Source organism: Myxocyprinus asiaticus, chromosome 24, assembly GCF_019703515.2.
Source record: "Myxocyprinus asiaticus isolate MX2 ecotype Aquarium Trade chromosome 24, UBuf_Myxa_2, whole genome shotgun sequence".
Classification (NCBI taxonomy): Eukaryota; Metazoa; Chordata; class Actinopteri; order Cypriniformes; family Catostomidae; genus Myxocyprinus; species Myxocyprinus asiaticus.
In genome coordinates, this window is record NC_059367.1 from 44,880,673 (window position 1) to 44,898,066 (window position 17,394).

General features: G+C 39.0%; 1 protein-coding gene across 5 annotated transcripts in view; it reads right to left on the reverse strand.

Moving 5' to 3' along the window:
* Positions 1-3,955: 3,955 nt before the first annotated feature.
* The window catches only part of LOC127415287 (receptor-type tyrosine-protein phosphatase beta-like), a 28,126-nt gene continuing 14,687 nt past the window's right edge, over positions 3,956-17,394 (reverse strand). For 3 of the 5 annotated variants that reach the window (XM_051653982.1, XM_051653984.1, XM_051653981.1), the window contains exons 10-14: positions 16,081-16,145; positions 11,123-15,858; positions 10,753-10,859; positions 10,569-10,651; positions 3,956-8,075 (exon numbers count right to left, since the gene is read on the reverse strand). In XM_051653982.1, the coding sequence (XP_051509942.1) occupies positions 15,792-15,858; positions 16,081-16,145 (132 nt within the window). In that variant the 3' untranslated portion in view covers positions 3,956-8,075; positions 10,569-10,651; positions 10,753-10,859; positions 11,123-15,791. Of the gene's footprint in view, positions 8,076-8,574; positions 8,636-10,568; positions 10,652-10,752; positions 10,860-11,122; positions 15,859-16,080; positions 16,146-17,394 lie in introns of those variants that run through there. The other 2 variants (XM_051653983.1, XM_051653980.1) reach the window with 2 other exon arrangements.

Consider the following 17,394-nt stretch of genomic DNA (forward strand, 5'->3'; position numbering starts at 1 on the left):
TGCATTAAAAACTGCAATAGCAAGTCACACGATCATTCAGGAAATAAACTGAACAATGGGATATGTTTTTTCCTTTTTCCGACGTGTAAACAATGTGAAGGAAAGCATGTTGAGGAGGTAACGAGAAGACGTCGCATGGCGTGGATAGCGGCAGCCAGACGAAAAGACATTAGTTATAGCAACATCTCTGCGTCAATGAGAGTGTTCTCTGCATTTTCAATCAGGTGAGTCCCGTGGTGTGCAACTTTGACCTTAATTGTACAATATATTTCTTCAAAAACATGTTATGATGGCATGTGAAGTGTAAACATAGGTTTGTGTGTGAGTGTAGTAATGGGTGAAATCTAAAAAAACAGGCAAATGTAAAACCACAACATTATGTTCATTTCATTTAGTTCTTCTGCCAGCATGAGATGCTGTTTAAGTTATATAAAGATTCCCATCAGCTTGTATACGTAACCTATGAAATTGCTGTATTTACAGGACAACCAGCATATGAAATGCTTGACACACATCCTGACTGGGCACCATCTTTGCTTTTGGGCCACAATGAAGTGAAACTGACAGACAAAAACACAGACAATTTTTTTTAAGGATGATAATGTTAAAGTAAAATATTACACTGGACTTCCAAGCTATGCCATTTTTCAGGTTTTGTTGTGCCATATAATGCCATTTCTGCCTCAGGAAAGAAGAAAGTTGACACCTATTCAGATGAGCCTTCTTACCTTCATGCATCTGAGATTGGATATGCCAATCCAGCACATCGCCCATCTATTCAGTGTGTACCGAGCAACTGTTAGTTATTTACCAAATGAACAAGAGATTAAGGAATGACACAGAATAATAACAAAAGAAACGTTATTATGCCATCACAGATACAGTTGTGACAAATTATCTAACAACACAGTTTTAAAGTTTCACAAGGGAAAACAGAAAACTATAACAGAAATACTTAATGGCTGTTGGGTTCATTTATTTATTTGGAGCAGTTTCCTTACGATCCCTTAGCAAATCAATGGCTGTAATCATTAAATCAAACATAACATACGACAAAATCTATAAATTGTTGTACACAGATTAACATTAATAGTATAAACTTAACTTCTTTCGACGCTGAAATGTTATTTCCTTTCTGAAAACAGGTTTTGTGATCGCGTAAGCCAGCATTAATTATTTTCAGTGTCGATTTTACAAGAAACAGGAAACTCATGAATATTCATATATGCTCCTCCCAGTGCAACTCAAAAAACCCAATATTTCAGAATACCGGATTGTGCTAGGCTGAAGGTATGGCTCATGATTATTAATTAGGCTACGTGACTGGACGCCGCAGGAGCTTAATATTCATGAACTAACTTTGCCACGCAAGCGGCGATGGGAGAAACGAAGCTTTCTGAAACTTCGAATCAGTGATTCGCTGTTTCGAAGCGCTCAAAACACCGCACGCTGAGGACATCTGCTGGTTTCAGGCGTATCAATGCAGTGGGAAGATTCGAGTCAAAAGCAGCTACAATGACACAGTTATTTACTGCCCTGTATTTGTCATATATTTTCGTGGTAATCTACAATATCCTGGAATAAACAGATCTGAATATTTGGAGAATATGTAGACCTTTTTATTATTACTGTTTTAAAATTATTTTAACTACCAAACAATCATTATTGTTGATTTTTTATTCTAAAACAACAGTTTGTTTTGTATAAACAAATGATATTTTTTTTTTTTTTTTACCTACACAGATTGTGCAACAAACATGAAAACAAAAGCTATGGTAATTATTTGCACTCAGTCAGTATGGGACTTATGGAAATTCCATCATTTGGCACTTTTTCACTGCACGTTTCAGCTCGACTCGACTCTGCTCGCTTTACATTTCTGAGCTTGCTTTTCCACTGTAATTTAGTGCCGCCTCAACGTGGGTGGGATTATAGGCTGATTGTCATAGTTGCACCACCTCTACTGCCGTGACATTATCTTAAACGTGACACAAACATTACTGACCATAAACAATAACACGACTGCTAGCTGTTAGCTCCTAGCTCATTGTGCTGCATAAAGCAGTTGTTGCATGGTGATTTTACACAAGTGTAACAGTTAAATTGGCCTGGTTGTTTTAGAAGCAAGCTTTCCAGTAGCTGGTCAACTAAAAGTGAAGCTTTCAAGCAGAATATAGAGTTAACGTAACAAAACGTACCATCCTCCATCGTGGACTCCAACAACGCCGAGTCCAGGGCACTCTCCCTCCCATTGCTCGCTGGGCTATTGCCATAGATAGCGTCCATTTGGTCGAACCACTTCCACTTTCTTCTGTTTGAACTACTCTGGCTGTTGTGGTCCTTGATGGTTCTGTAGTCACGTAAGTTTTTTTTACTTTTCCCTACACTGTTGGTAGGTCCGGTGGTAGCCGTGTGCGGCCAACAGCTGGGACACTTCCTGAAAGACTTTTTCGTTTTGCGTCGTTTCGTTCGTCGCTAACGAGAGGAACGTCTGCACCTCGTTTATTGACCACGGCGTGGTTTTGCGCACAGCCATTTCTTTTTACAATTCGAAAGTCGCGTGAACCAATGATACTGCTATCGCTGTTGCTAACTTTAAAACTAGCGTGTTGATGTCCCGTGTCGAAAATCCAGTGACGCTGGTAGTGACGATTCTCTCTGACCAATCAGTGATCTGCAGGGTTTTGATGTCACATTTTGTATAGGCTCGGCTCGCTTGGAACCTCGACCGAGGTGGTACTAAAAAAAGTATCAGGTACCAGGAACTATCCACAGTGGAAAAACCCCCAAAAAGCGAGCAGAGTCGAGTCGAGCCGTACCGTGCAGTGGAAAAGCCCCAATTGTTTACTCACCCCTGTGTTGTTATAACCCTATATAACTTTCTTTCTTTTTCTTAAAACAAAGGGAGGAATTGTTGGGGGAAAATGTTGTGCTCATTGTTGTCATACAGTGGCAGTTTAGGGTGGAACATGAGGGTAAGTAAAAATTTGACCGATTTTTCCATTTGGAGAAAACTATCACTGTAATGTGGATTCTACAGTGACAAAAGTTTTTTGCAATATGCATATTAAAATCTGTTTTATATCTGAATGCAGAATAGCAGAACAATAAATGTGAATGTTTTGTGATGTGAAAGTATTTTGAATTTTAAAAAAAGTAATCTTGAAAATCTTCAACTTTTAACATTTGTAAGGCGAGTTCAAAGTTTAATGAGATCATTTAAAACATTTTTGACTAACAAATAAAAAATAAAAAAATACTATAGCGATTCTGGTGTTGATATTGTGATGGTATTATGCAAAATAAATATTGCAGGACGATATATACAGTACATATAGTATAACTTCACCTTAAAAACACCCATCTGTATTTCTAACCATGCCATGTATTGTACCACCCTCTCTCTCTCTCTCTCTCTCTCTCTGTGTGTGTGTGTGTGTGTTATGTAATTTTATGGATGAGTAATGTTATAGCTCCCTATGTCGTGAATCAGTATATCGTGAACATGAATTCGGGCACTGGTAAGGGTACTGATCCACTGCACATTGGGACACTTATGACTCAATCACCTGTGACACGGTAACGAGCTCGCGCATAGAAGCGCATTAATCAGCAGACGGCTGTATAAATGATACTATCGTTAATAAATTATCGTTAAGATATTCAAACGTATAGTGTTTTTATAACAGATAAATGGCATACATAAAGAAAAATATATAGGAGTGTATTTTAAACCTTTTCACAACTCAAATATTTAAAAGATTGTTTCACTTTCATGGTAATTATGAATGAAAGACATTATTACATACAACATCTCTTTTAAAGAGAAAATAAGGCTTGAGCTGTGTCTGAAATCGCCCACTCGCCCACTATATATATACTTTCATAATATGCAATTAAATGTTTTACTGTACATTACCCTGGCATTTTGTTTTATTTTTTGCATTAATAAAAATATTAATCACAATACAACGATCATAATACAATCTTTTCACAACTGTTCATTTGTTATGATTATTACATTAATGATAAAGAGAAAATAATTCAACAACTTGTCATGTTTATGTATATTTGATTTTTCATAAAAATATAACAGAACTGTTTACTATTTATGTCATTAAAGATAAAAAATAATAAAAACGCTACTGTCTTATATATATATATTTTTTTTAAATAAAAAAAATTGTAGAAAAGTAAACTACCAACAAAAACTAACACAAGTGCACGAGCACACATTTTCGCGGGGTTGTTGTCGGTGTCCTCCACCACTTTACATTTTGGCTGGCAAGTGCAACTTTTTACCGGGTCGTTTGCAGAGCATTTGCCATACCCCGTTCAACAGTGCACATAATAATAATAATACCTTTTATTTATAATGCTCTTTTCTTACACTCACACATTGAATAAACACATAACATACAACAGCAACCACCATATCAAAAAATTTAAAAAGACTAAAGACAAAATTACTAACATACAGCAGCAACCACACATAAAATTAATATGAATAAATATTAAAAGACTACCTTAAATAAATTAGTCTTAAGTAACTTCTTAAAACAATCCAAGGTTGGGGCGTTTCTAATAGTAAAAGGAAGAGCATTCCATAGCTTAGGGCCTCTGAAAGAGAAAGCTCTTTCCCCCATAGATTTAAGTTTGCAGGAGGAATGCTGAACTGCAAATTAATTGGCAGAATGAAGAGAATGGCAGAGAGTGTAGGGCGCAACAAGACTGCAAAGATACTCTGGTGCAATACCATGAACTGCTTTATATGTTAAAATTAGAGTTTTAAAATCAATACGAGCATGAATGGGAAGCTAGTGCAACTGCGAGAGCACAGGTGTAATGTGTAGACATGGTGAGGTGTGTGTAAGAACACGACCAGCAGAGTTCTGAATATACTGAAGCCTATTTAAGGTTTTTGCTGGTAGGCCAGAAAAGAGGGCATTGCAGTAATCCAGCCTAGAGGTGATAAAGGCATGGATAAAACTTTCTGCATCAGCCAGAGAGAGGACGGGCCTAAGTCAGGCAATATTTCTAAGGTGGTAAAAGGCTGTTTTGGAAATATTTTTAATGTGTGCATCAAATGTCAACTGAGCATCAAAGATGACAGCTAGGTTCCGCACTTGAGAGGAGGGAAGCACAAGGCTGTTGTCAACCATCAATTTAAGATTTAGGTCAACGTTACGTGTAGCAGCCAGTGTACCAATGAGTTCAGCTTTAGAAAATTATGCTGCATCCAGGTACTAATTTCATGCAGACAATCCGTCAGCACAGTTAAAGTGCAATTAATATCAGGGCCAGTGCTGATGTAGATTTGTGTATCATCAGCATAGCAGTGATAACCAAGGCCATACTTCCCAATAAGCTGCTCGAGGGGAAGCATATAAATGCTGAATAGGGTGGTGCCCAACACTGACACCTGTGGAACACCCTGATGCACTGGTACAGTCTCAGACTTATTATTACCCAAGATGACAAACTGAGAGCGATCTGAACCAGTCCAGCACTGTCCCAGAGAGGCTTTTTTGGGACTGGTGTGATTGCTGCTATTTTGAGTGTTGGGGGAACCGAACCAGAATTTAATGAGGAGTTCACAATTGAGGTGATATGAGGACTAATAGATAGAAGACAGCCCCTGAGAACAGATGATGGAAGGGTATCAAGAATACAGTTAGTTGAGTTCATGGACATAATGGTTCTGACAGTGAAATCAATATCGACCATTGCAAAACTCGAAAAAGCATGAGTCACAGGATTTGTTGGTAGAATCTGAGGCAACTCAGACAGAGGGACAGAAGCTATTGAGTTGTTTATATTCTCAATCTTACCAATGAAATAATTGAGAAACATATTACATTGGTCAACAGATGAACAAGTAGAAATTTTGGATAAAATCTTAAATAATACATTTGGATTATCTGCCCCATCACTAATGATTTTAGAGTAGTAATCCTTACTTGCAGCATTGAGAGAGTTGTGATAATCAGTTTGGTGTTGAACAAACATATGCCTATGAACTGTTAGGCTAGACTTTTTATATTGCCGCTCTAGTTGCCTACCTCTGGCCTTCAGTAAACGTAACTCAGTTGTATACCAGGGACATGGTTTCCTAAAGGTGACAACACGCTCTCTCAGAGGTTCAAACTCCTCCAACATAGTAGACAAAACAGAATTATAGTCCTCAACTGAATTAAAAATTGGAAGCACAGAAACAGAGTTAGAGAAGAGGTCATAGTTCAAGTGCTTGATGTTTCTAAATGTGATAACACCTTCAATCAAAGACTTTGAAGTTGAAGTGTTGAGTTCAAAAGTAATGAGCTTATGGTCACTTATACTCATTTCAGTGCTGTCCAGCGACTGAATAGCATCACCAGCGGAGCAAACCAAATCTAATGTGTGTCCTGACCCATGAGTAGGAAAGTTGACATGTTGGGTAAAATTAAAACCATCAATACTTTCCAAAAAATTGACAGCATTAACACAATTCGGACTGTCAACATGAATGTTAATATCTCCAGTTAATACCATAGCTGAACAAATAGGACTTAGAAGTGTCAACAGTTCAGTAAGTTCAGAGAAGAAGAGTGGGTTAGGTTAGGAGGATGATAAATTAGCAGTACAAGAACAGACAAAACACCATTGATTTTAAAAACCAAACATTCAAATGACGAAACAGAGGGTGCAGCGATTTCAGTGATTGACACATCGGATCTGTAAATAACAGCGAGTCCACAACCTTTACCAGTGGATTGCGTCATATCAATAAGCTTATAACCAGATGGGGCACACATATTGAGATTGAGGTAATCATTGTCTTTATGCCACATTTCACTGAGACAGAAAACATCAAGGTTTCTGTCTGTAATAATGTCAGATGGGAGAGCCATTTTATGATTCAGTGACCTTGTAATTAAATGTACGAGTCTTACAGTACTGAGACGCGTAATCCCACCGCACTTGTCAGAGTGAATTTCAGGATAACATAGGTTACTAGGGCAAATACCCCGGCAGATTGAGTAATGATGAACCAAGCGTCTACGACTCGACCAGGATATGGCTCCAGTAATGCAGCGTTTCTGACGAGAGCCTCTGTGCACATAACTAGGCCGACGGAAAAGTTACATGGATCACAAAGTTTGTATAACACTGATGTCAGGACGGGCATGATGTTGCCGGAACAGAAGTTCGGAGAAGGAGTACCTTATCATAGTGAGATCCACTTGTTTAATCCACTGCTTTGCACAAGTCCCTGATAGAAGGTAGATGCTAACGTGCGCCAGCGTCCTCTCCAAACTGGGATGAACTAATGTTGGTGAACATAATTGTTCACAGAGTCACAAAAAAGATCCTCTAGATCAAACAGAGAGTAGTCCGCTTCCCATCTATGCAGGAGCTTGAGGAAATCAGTGCTGGCTTTGCAAACCTGGCTGGCAGTCCTGTCTTTGCTGGTAGCATTAATGGCTGTCACATTAGAATCAAGCCACCATCTGCTGATGTGCTACTTAAACAGAAAGTTGTTTTATTCCATCCAGCTACAAGCAATCTGTGACCACCAAGGAAAATACCTGGACATTTTTGTGGATTATTCCAGATCTAATCTTGACTCCAGAGTGCTCATGAACAGCCCAATCTACACTAAGGCACTGTACCCACCAGAGGGTTACCACATTTTAGGAGATGGAGGTTACCCCTGCCTTAGCCACACAATCTCTCTTATTACACCATACAGAGAGCCACTCCAGAATGCAAGTCAGCGTTGTTTCAACTCCCACCATGCAAAAGCTCAGTCTATAATTGAGAGATCGTTTGGCAGTTTGAAAACATGATGGCGATCCATCTTTTTCAAGGCCCTTGAAGTTAAGCCAGTCTTTGCTCCAGAGGTCATAGCTTGTTGTGCTGTACTGCACAACACCTGCATCACAAATGGTGACATCACAGAGCCAGAAGAAGGCCAAGTGAACAACGATGTCCCTGATGACCAGCACATAACAGACCCGCAGAGTGGATAACACACAAGAAACCACTTAGCTGCCGCCGTCTCTGCTCCAGATTTTGATGATCTTCCTCCAGCCCTACAACATCATGATTATTTATAAAATCTGTTTCTATAAATGACTATTTACTAATCTAACATATAGTTATTATATAGTTAAATTATGAAAAAGATGTGGGGCGTTTGTTAGTATGTTAGTGTAAATTATCTTGTGAAGAAAAGAGCAAACATGACTCAAATGTTTTATTCTAAATAAAAACTTGACATTTTTTCCACAATTTTTTCAAGAATTGAGAGAAGTCTCTCCTCGCTCATCTCTTCTCTTCTATTTTCTCCTCTGCCCTCTCAGCCTCTCTCTCTAAAAAAAGCACTGAGTCTTCTCTGTCTCTTCGCTGGCCTTGCATCTCCACTCCCTCTCATATCCTCCTGCTCTGGCTCCTCTGGTACTAAATCAGGGGAACTGCAACAACAGTGGAGCATGGAAGTGGTACAACCTCATGGATGAGGCAGTTAGGATGGGAGGCTGGATGGATGGCCTCCCACCTATTGCCTCATCCATGAGGTTGTACCACTTCCATGCTCCTGCAGTGGATTCCCACGATTCAGTCCCAACTCCCAACTGGGTGGCTTCCTTAGCTCCTAAAATTGATTTAGAAGAGAATGATATATCTTACAGAGATACATGACATTTTCTTATAAAAAGCTCTGACAGCATAAAGTCGTTCAGTATGGGTTTAAAGGAATAGTTCACCCAAAAATTAGAATTTTCTCTTCATTTACTCACCCTTAAGTGGTCTCAGACTTGTATGACTTACTTTCTTCCACGGAGCACAAATAAAATATTTTAGAGATATGATCTCTTTATCTCCATACAATGCAAGGCATAAAGGCGGCAAAAAGTTTATGCGTAAGACTTTCTTGTAGCTTTTTGATTAGAACACTATAAATCTTGACATAAGCAGTCACCTAGCCCTAGATTTCAAGCTCAGGTCTCTAAGATTTCAAGTCTGATTATACTTCCTGGCACCATCTAGCATTCTGGCATGCATCAAGCACTAAGTGCAATTGAGCTTGAAATCATGATTGGCTAGGAGACTGCTGATGTCAAGATAGTGAAAGGGGGGCCTGGGTAGCTCAGTGGTAAAATACGCTGGCTACCACACCCCGGAGTTCGCTTCGCTAACTCCAGCCAGGTCTCCTAAGCAACCAAATTGGTCCGGTTGCTAGGGAGGGTAGAGTCACATGGGGTAAACTCCTCGTGGTCGCTATAATGTGGTTCTCGGTGGGGCGCGTGGTGAGTTGAGCGTGGTTGCCACGGTGGATGGCGTGAAGCCTCCACATGCACCATGTCTAAGTGGCAACACGCTCAACAAGCCACATGATAAGATGCACGGGTTGACGTTCTCAGACGCGGAGGCAACTGGGATTCGTCCTCCGCCACCCGGACTGAGGCAAATCACTACGCGACCACAAGGACTTAAAAGTACTTGGGAATTGGGCATTCCAAATTGGGAGAAAAAGGGGAAAAATAATAAAAACAAAAAACATAAAAAAAAAAGATAGATAGTGAAAAAGGAGTTACAGTTTGGTCTGTTCTCACAAAAAACTGATTGGATTGCTTCAGAAGTTTTAACCACTGGAGTCATACTCATTAAGGTAATAGTCATATTACCTTAATGCTGCCTTTATGTCCTTTTTGGAGCTAAAAGATTTGGTCACCATTCACCTGCATTGTGTGAACAAACAGACATCATATTTCCATTAAAATATCTTTGTTTGAATTCTGTGGAAGAAAGTCATAGGAGTTTGAGATGACATAAGGGTGAGGAAATGATGAGAGAATTACTAAAGTTGATCACCTTTGAGTGAACTATTCCTGTAATTCAATGCATGATAGTAAGTATAGTACTATAGTCTAAAATTTATATTTCCAATTAAAACACTAAGCAGAATAAAATAGCTTGTCTTATGACAAAGACTTTTGAACAGCACTGAATAAAAATACTGTATATACAGCTGTGCTCAAAGTTTACATACCCCTTGTAGAATCTTTGAGTTTTTCTTTAAAATGAGCAAAAACAAAAATGTATGTTTTGTTTTTGATTCAGTACTGTATAACAGATATTGAAGTATACTCCATTAGAAAATAATAATTAAATACTTTAAAAACTCTTCGTTATTAATTTTTGCCTCTTTAAGCATAAATGATTGTGTGTAGCCTTTTGTAATAGTTAAGTATGTCCTGAGTGGCAAAGCTGGATCAGCCACTGAGAGATCAAACGTGAAGTGCTATGCACAAACATCACAAAAGGCTACAGTCATTGACCCTGAAGGAGGACACATGATATTAAGAACCAAGGGCTTGTAAACTTTTTAACAGGATCATTTGTAAATTTAGTTATGATCTGGATTTGTGAAATGTATGTACATATCTGTAATATCAAATAGCTTCATTAATGCAGTACTAAAAAAAAAGCTACTTTTATGCATCATATAAAAAAAACATTTTGCAGATGCTGCAAAGGATGCAGATTTACAAGCAGAACTGTATATATTATTAAGATGAATTTACCTTGTAGGTTTTCTTCGTTTTCAGCTTTGGCAGCTTTTGCAGGGGTTACCACACCAAGCAAACCCATCTCTTTCAGTACAGTTCTGTAGTGTATATAATGTAATGATTTAAATATTACTAATTAGACATATCAACTGCAACTGAACTCTACTAATTCCTGAGAAAAAGTAATCTACAAACTCACTCCCATCCACTGGAGTCAATTCCAGACATATCCATTCCTGCGCCCAGAGAAGAGATGCCCTTTGGCCATCCTGCTCATTATGAGACACGTTACATCTTCATCCGTCCCTAAAACAATAGAAAATCTTCGGTACATTATTTTCTAAAGTGTATGCGAATAAACATGATAAATAATATATGTGAACAATCAAACAAATTATAATTTGCTGCATGAAATCCCAACTGTAAAAATTACCCTTGCTAGTTACGAGTCAAAAATTGCATTTAAGCAGAGTAAGTGGCCAATTTTAAATTAATCCATCAATATGTATAATTTTACTTCATTATATCTTGATACAGATGTATTTTGTATTAATAAAATAGTTACTTACATTTGTCAAAGTTGCCACCTCTGGTGTTTGCATCCACCATTTGCAATTTTCTTTTGCACTCTGCCGCCGTCTCTGCGTTGGATTATAGGAAATAGGGGTCGGAGAGTGTACATCGTATGTACACTCAAAATCAGATTGCATTGTGGGTAAGAATGAGTGAACAAATGTAGGGAACGAGATGTAGGGAATGAATTCGGACACCACTACAAAATGTGCACTATTTAGTGGATAGGGGCTGTTTCGGACTTCATAGTTTTACACTTGTGCTCGTCTTCTAACAACTTGAGAGATTTCAGAGGACATGACAATGTTTCCAATAAGGGAAAATAGTGAGCAAGGATGCTCCATGGTTTTTACGGTGCATTGTGGGATTTTTTAGGGAGCAAACTTTTCAGTGCACTGGAACGATTTTGCGAATAAGACAGCCCTTAAAATGGCCAACTCACTGATCAGTGCCCTGACAACTGAACTAGGGAACTGATTGAGATGCAAAGACTTTCTAGCAAGTCTGTCGGTCATCTTTGGAATGCTCCCGGGAGGCTATTTCCAGTCATGCCAGTGCAGCTCCTATCTACTTGAATGGGGGGGACACCAAAATCTCAAAAATGGTTGGTCAAGGTTACAATCAAAAACATTTCAAATCAGCAATAAAATTGTATAAAACTGGAATCATAAATTGTGCTTCTTTACCTCATATTGAGACTTTACCTAAAACACGCAATTTTCCTGGCTTGTATCTAAAAGGTGATTGGCTCTTTTACTTGTAAGGCGGGACTTCCTTTCTACATCCATTGACTGTTGGGCGTTAGAGCTTCTTGGTTGGGCGTACTAATTTCTCCCATTTATTTAAATAGATGTGGCCCTTCTCTGCTAAATAGTCTCTGGATGTAAACAACTCGTTCAGTGTCAGCTCTCCATGAGACACTTAATCACAGGTGTTTGCTGGTGCGGCTCATCTATATGGGCAGGTAGGGCAGAGTCCCACCTAAATATTCATCCACTTGAAAGCATAGATCCATACTATAAACGGCCAAAAATGTCATTTGTTTGCCCCTAAATGTGTTCAAAATGCTGACATATGTATTTAAAAGCAGGCCTAGTATAAGTTTGTCTCCTATTTTGAAGTCGTAAATTAGCTGAAAGCTGAGTTATACAGTGTTTGATATATTGTCTGTATGCTTGCATTCCTGTTCGTTCATACCAAGGTATTTTATTACACTGTTGATCACTAGATGTCTCGCCATGACTGTGACCCTTTATCTAGGTATAATGACAGGTAAACAGAAGGCATGTAGGTAAAAAAGGTGCATTGTTGTAATTTTTGCTGTTGCTTGCCTAAACAGTAGAACTGATCTTCCTCATTTCTCTTTAAAGAGACCTGTTTTTCCTCTACCTGACATCCCCACAGCAGTACAACATACACTGTTGTAAACATGTACATTTGTTAAATAGAACAGATTAACAAAATTAATTAAAGAAAATATCTGGGATTTTTATGTCTTGATCTTGTTGATATATTCAGATATTTGCAAAGACACAAGTAGTGTGAGAGTGTGGGGAGACCTACTCCATTGCGTCATACACAGTGCATCATGGGAGTGGGTGGTCTCTGCAGAGTTTTTTGACACTGCGATTCTCTGATTAGTGGATTCTCCCTCAGGATCATGGGTAGTGTAGTTCTTCACCAGGAATTGTACTATTAAACACCATTTCTATAAAATTAAGTTGAAATAACCCATACTGATGGCTTCAACATGAGCATATAGTTATTGATTAACAACCTCATAGCTCACAGTAAAAGATTTATAAGTTATCATTAAAAATCATTTCCCCAATGGAAAAAATAATGGGATTTTTACTTTCGAAACCAGACTGTTCACTCTTAATGCAAACAGCCTAAATACGATAATAAACTATATTTCTTGGCAAAAGAAGAACTGTTTTTGAACATTGGTGTCTTTTATCATATTGCTGTTGCCGGCATTTTATAAAAGCAATAAGGCACTTCAGTCTTGATCCGCATATCACACATTACAGTAGGCATGATCCAAAGAAGGACAGCAAAACTGTGATTTTAGGCCAAAGGTTATGAGCAGATTTAACCTGAACTGACAACTTTAGATGGGTAGGTGGCCAAAGTGTTGCCAAGATACAGCCTCATTCCTGTCAACTTTGCGGGAGCAATAGAGAAAAACAGTTTGAAACGATGAAATTATTTTAATAACTTTTGGTCAAAATTGGGGAAGATCGAATGAAAGCTGTTCAAGTCTGATGAAAATTAAAATTGAGTCATGGTTTTAGGCCAAGGATTTCCATAGTTATAAGGAGATTTTACTGCACTGTCCCAAAGCTGCTCAGGTAACCTCAGGGCATGCTGTCCCAATTATATTAACAGTGTTGTGTCAATACATGAAATCCATTATTTTACAACAAATGACCTTGGAACATTGGGTAAAAGTGATTTGATTTGATTTGATTTGATTTGAACATCATTGGGCGGCATATGCTGTCAGCTATTAACTGTTACCTATGAGAAACAAAGGTGTCATCCTCACCCTCATGCTGTCTCAACAAATAATAGTCTCTATTCTGGAGTTTTGCCATGCAGCTCAGAAAGTCAGCACCTTTAGCAGACCCTGCAGCTCCAAGCAAACTGACAAGAACAGGTTCAAACCAAGGCATGCCACTATCTCTCCATTTCCATGCAGATGTCCCCTACCAATGTTGTAGCTCTGGCCTGATTAAAGGTGCCATCCTTTCGGTCATGCACATCTAAAAATTCTTTAAAGGACTAACTGACCATCTTGTTGTTCCTTGTAGTCCAGAACTTCATAGCTGGGAAGTATTTCAGTTTCAGATCTTGCAGTCCTAGCAAGAGGTACTGCTCCACATTGTGGCCTGAATTTTTGGAACAATCTATTGATTCGCAGCTTCTGTAAATCATCCCTGGTCCAGTTGGACAATGGGGAGGAGATGGACCCACACTTGCACTGCTGGGAGGAGCAGGTCCCAGAAAGCTCAGAGTCAAGGTCACACTCTCTGGATGGATGAAACTTGTCCCCAAGCTAACACTAAAACGTTTGTCAATGGAGAAACTGACTGTCCAAAGAACACTTCCTTCAATGCCAGCTCACACTGGTATGCACTTGAAGTGTTTAAGCACCTCTTCCACAACTGTTAAGACCCTTTCATTAACATTCTTGTGCAAGAACGGAACAACCAAGGGGTGATTGGACGACAGGGTACCAAGTTCTGTCATGTCAAAATTGGGGTCTGCATCACTTGCATGGGGTATGTCATCTTCAAACAAAGCCACTGGCTCCACTCTGACTCCTGGGACCAACGTTTGGTCACCAAGTCATCCATGTGGTCCAGGTACTGTACTGCCTTGGAAAGAGTCTTTCTCATGTGGTCAAGATGCGACAGGCCACAAGTGACTATGCAGCCACTGACAGGGTGAACATATGGGGTTGCGATACAGGTATGAGGGGTATCAGCATACAGTTGGACAAAGTTCAGGGAACAATCCAGTTCAGACTCTGTGAATATTCTCCTCAAATTCCTTGAAATGTCCAGCTGCATGTAGTTTGCTGTCTCATGAATGGGCAAAGCACTGAAGACAATTCCCTATAATCTTTTGCAACCCATACTGGGACCAGAGGAGGTGCACCCTTCTGTAAATTTCATTATTTCCTATATTAATTAAATAAATTACCAAACGAAAAAAGCATTAAATAATTTTTTTTTTATTACCAAACAAATTTATTTTTATTTTTAGACCTATATATGCCTTTTTCTTTACACAAACTTAAATTAGCCTTAACCTGCGATAGGTGCAACATCAGGACCAATTTTACAGTCCTATCAGAAGGGCAACTGTTCCCTTTTGATTGCAATTCCTCCTCTTCTAATTGCTTTTATTTGTGAAATTAAAATGACAGTAAGCTGGTTAATTTCAATGAATTGTCTCAATTCTCTCCCCATTTTACCAAAATGCATTTTCACTTTGTCGATAACAACATAGCGCGAAAAGTGGATGGAAACTAGGCTAGTGACATTCGTTGGATGACAACTCCATCGATGTCAAACTCTAAACTTAAAAAATCTACAGACAGTTGTAGGGTTTCCTGTTTGGAGTTGGTCCTGTCAACTTCATTATTTCAAACCTAGAAATGATCCCAAAAAAAAAAAATGCAACTAACAAGATCACAAAATATAATAAACACATCAGTTTCTGTTAAACAATCCATTAACATTAAGGCTTTGTGTGCTTGAATAGATTATCATTTCAGTTTGCAGGAGACAAATGGTAATTCTTTGCACTCACACTCAAGAGATGTTACTTTAGATAATACTGTGATGCAGAATCGGTTCAGCCCCGGCCGTATATTTGTGTGCCTCAGAAAAACATAGTCGAGTAAACTACAACTGCTCTAGATGAATCCGTTTTCAGATGTGTGCTATCGGTTGTGTGTTGATGGCATTATAATGCGCAGCAGGTGTGCAGGGTGTATGCTCTTCAGTGCTGTCTGTAGGTACTGTAGTGGCGTCGGTGGAGGCTGGGCAGCGCTTGATTGTGTGATACACTCTGGATGTGTGTGTTTAATCTGTTGTGGCTGTGGAATTTGCCGTGCCCGCTCCAAACACCTCTGCCACCCTCGCTGTGATCTCATTGACTGTCATGACCATGATGTACTCCAGGATGCAGCGACACAGGGGCAGCACAGGAATCAGTGCTGCACAAAAATAACAGGGTATAAAGTAAGTCACAGCATGTGGCAGCATTTATTAGTTATTTAGATTACGACATGTATGCAATATAGTCGTAGAATTTCCATCCAAGTTACGAATTAATGTACAGTAGTTTGTAGTACAGTGCGAGAGAACCTGTGGGTTCTAGTTTAAGAACTAATGAGCTGTCTTTGTGTCCATTGTAAGTCTATTAGTGGAGATCTTACCGTGGTTTGGATGTTTCTCCACCCAGATAGTGCAGAAGACACTGATGCACCAACATGTACTGCTCCTAAAACACATACAAACAGTTATTATTATTGAAGTTATTATAAACATTGACTGTTAATGTATTTCCTTCAACATTGTTGTTTCAATGTTGAAGGAATATTCAGGATTTAATACAAGTTAAGTTCTGTTGATAGAACAATGTCCAATGTCCTAACTGCGAAACCCAAGTAAACCCAGTAACTTTCCATTGATACAAATAAAGTGCATGATTTTAAATAATCAACAGGTTTTTTACTGAATAATTCACATAGATTCTTTAACAAATATACACCGATCAGCCACAACATTAAAACCACCTGCCTAATATTGTGTAGGTCCCCCTCATGCTGCCAAAACAGTGCCAACCTGCATCTCAGAATAGCATTTTGAGATGCTATTCTTCTCACTACAATTGTACAGAGCGGTTATCTGAGTTACCGTAGACTTTGTCAGTTCGAACCAGTCTGGCCATTCTCTGTTGACCTCTCTCATCAACAAGGTGTTTCCATCTGCAGAACTGCCACTCATTGGATGTTTTTTGTTTTTGGCACCATTCTGAGTAAATTCTAGAGACTGTTGTGCATGAAAATCCCAAGAGATCAGCAGTTACAGAAATACTCAAACCAACCCATCTGGCACCAACAATCATCCATGCGATTATCTAATCAGCCAATCATGTGGCACCAGTGCAGTGCATAAAATCATGCAGATATGGGTCAGGAGCTTCAGTTAATGTTCATATCAACCATCAGAATGGGGAAAAACTGTGATCTCAGTGATTTGGACTATGGCATGATTGTTGGTGCCAGATGGGCTGGTTTGAGGATTTCTGTAACTGCTGATCTCTTGGGATTTTCATGCACAACAGTCTCTAGAATTTACTCAAAATGGTGCCAAAAACAAAAAACATCCAATGAGTGGCAGTTCTGTGGACAGAAACACCTTGTTGATGAGAGAGGTCAACAGAGAATGGTCAGACTGGTTCGAACTGACAAAGTCTACGGTAACTCAGATAACCACTCTGTACAATTGTGGTGAGAAGAATAGCATCTCAGAATGCTATTCTGAGATGCAGGTTGGCACTGTTTTGCCAGTACTAGGGGGACCTACACAATATTAGGCAGGTGGTTTTAATGTTATGGCTGATCAGTTTACATGTTTCACATTTTTGCCTTTAAACGTTTGGAACACTGGCCTGCTTACTGTGCATTACTGTACTAGTTTATAGAGCTTAAAGTTGAAGTGTGTAATTATTTTGATGTTCAAATACT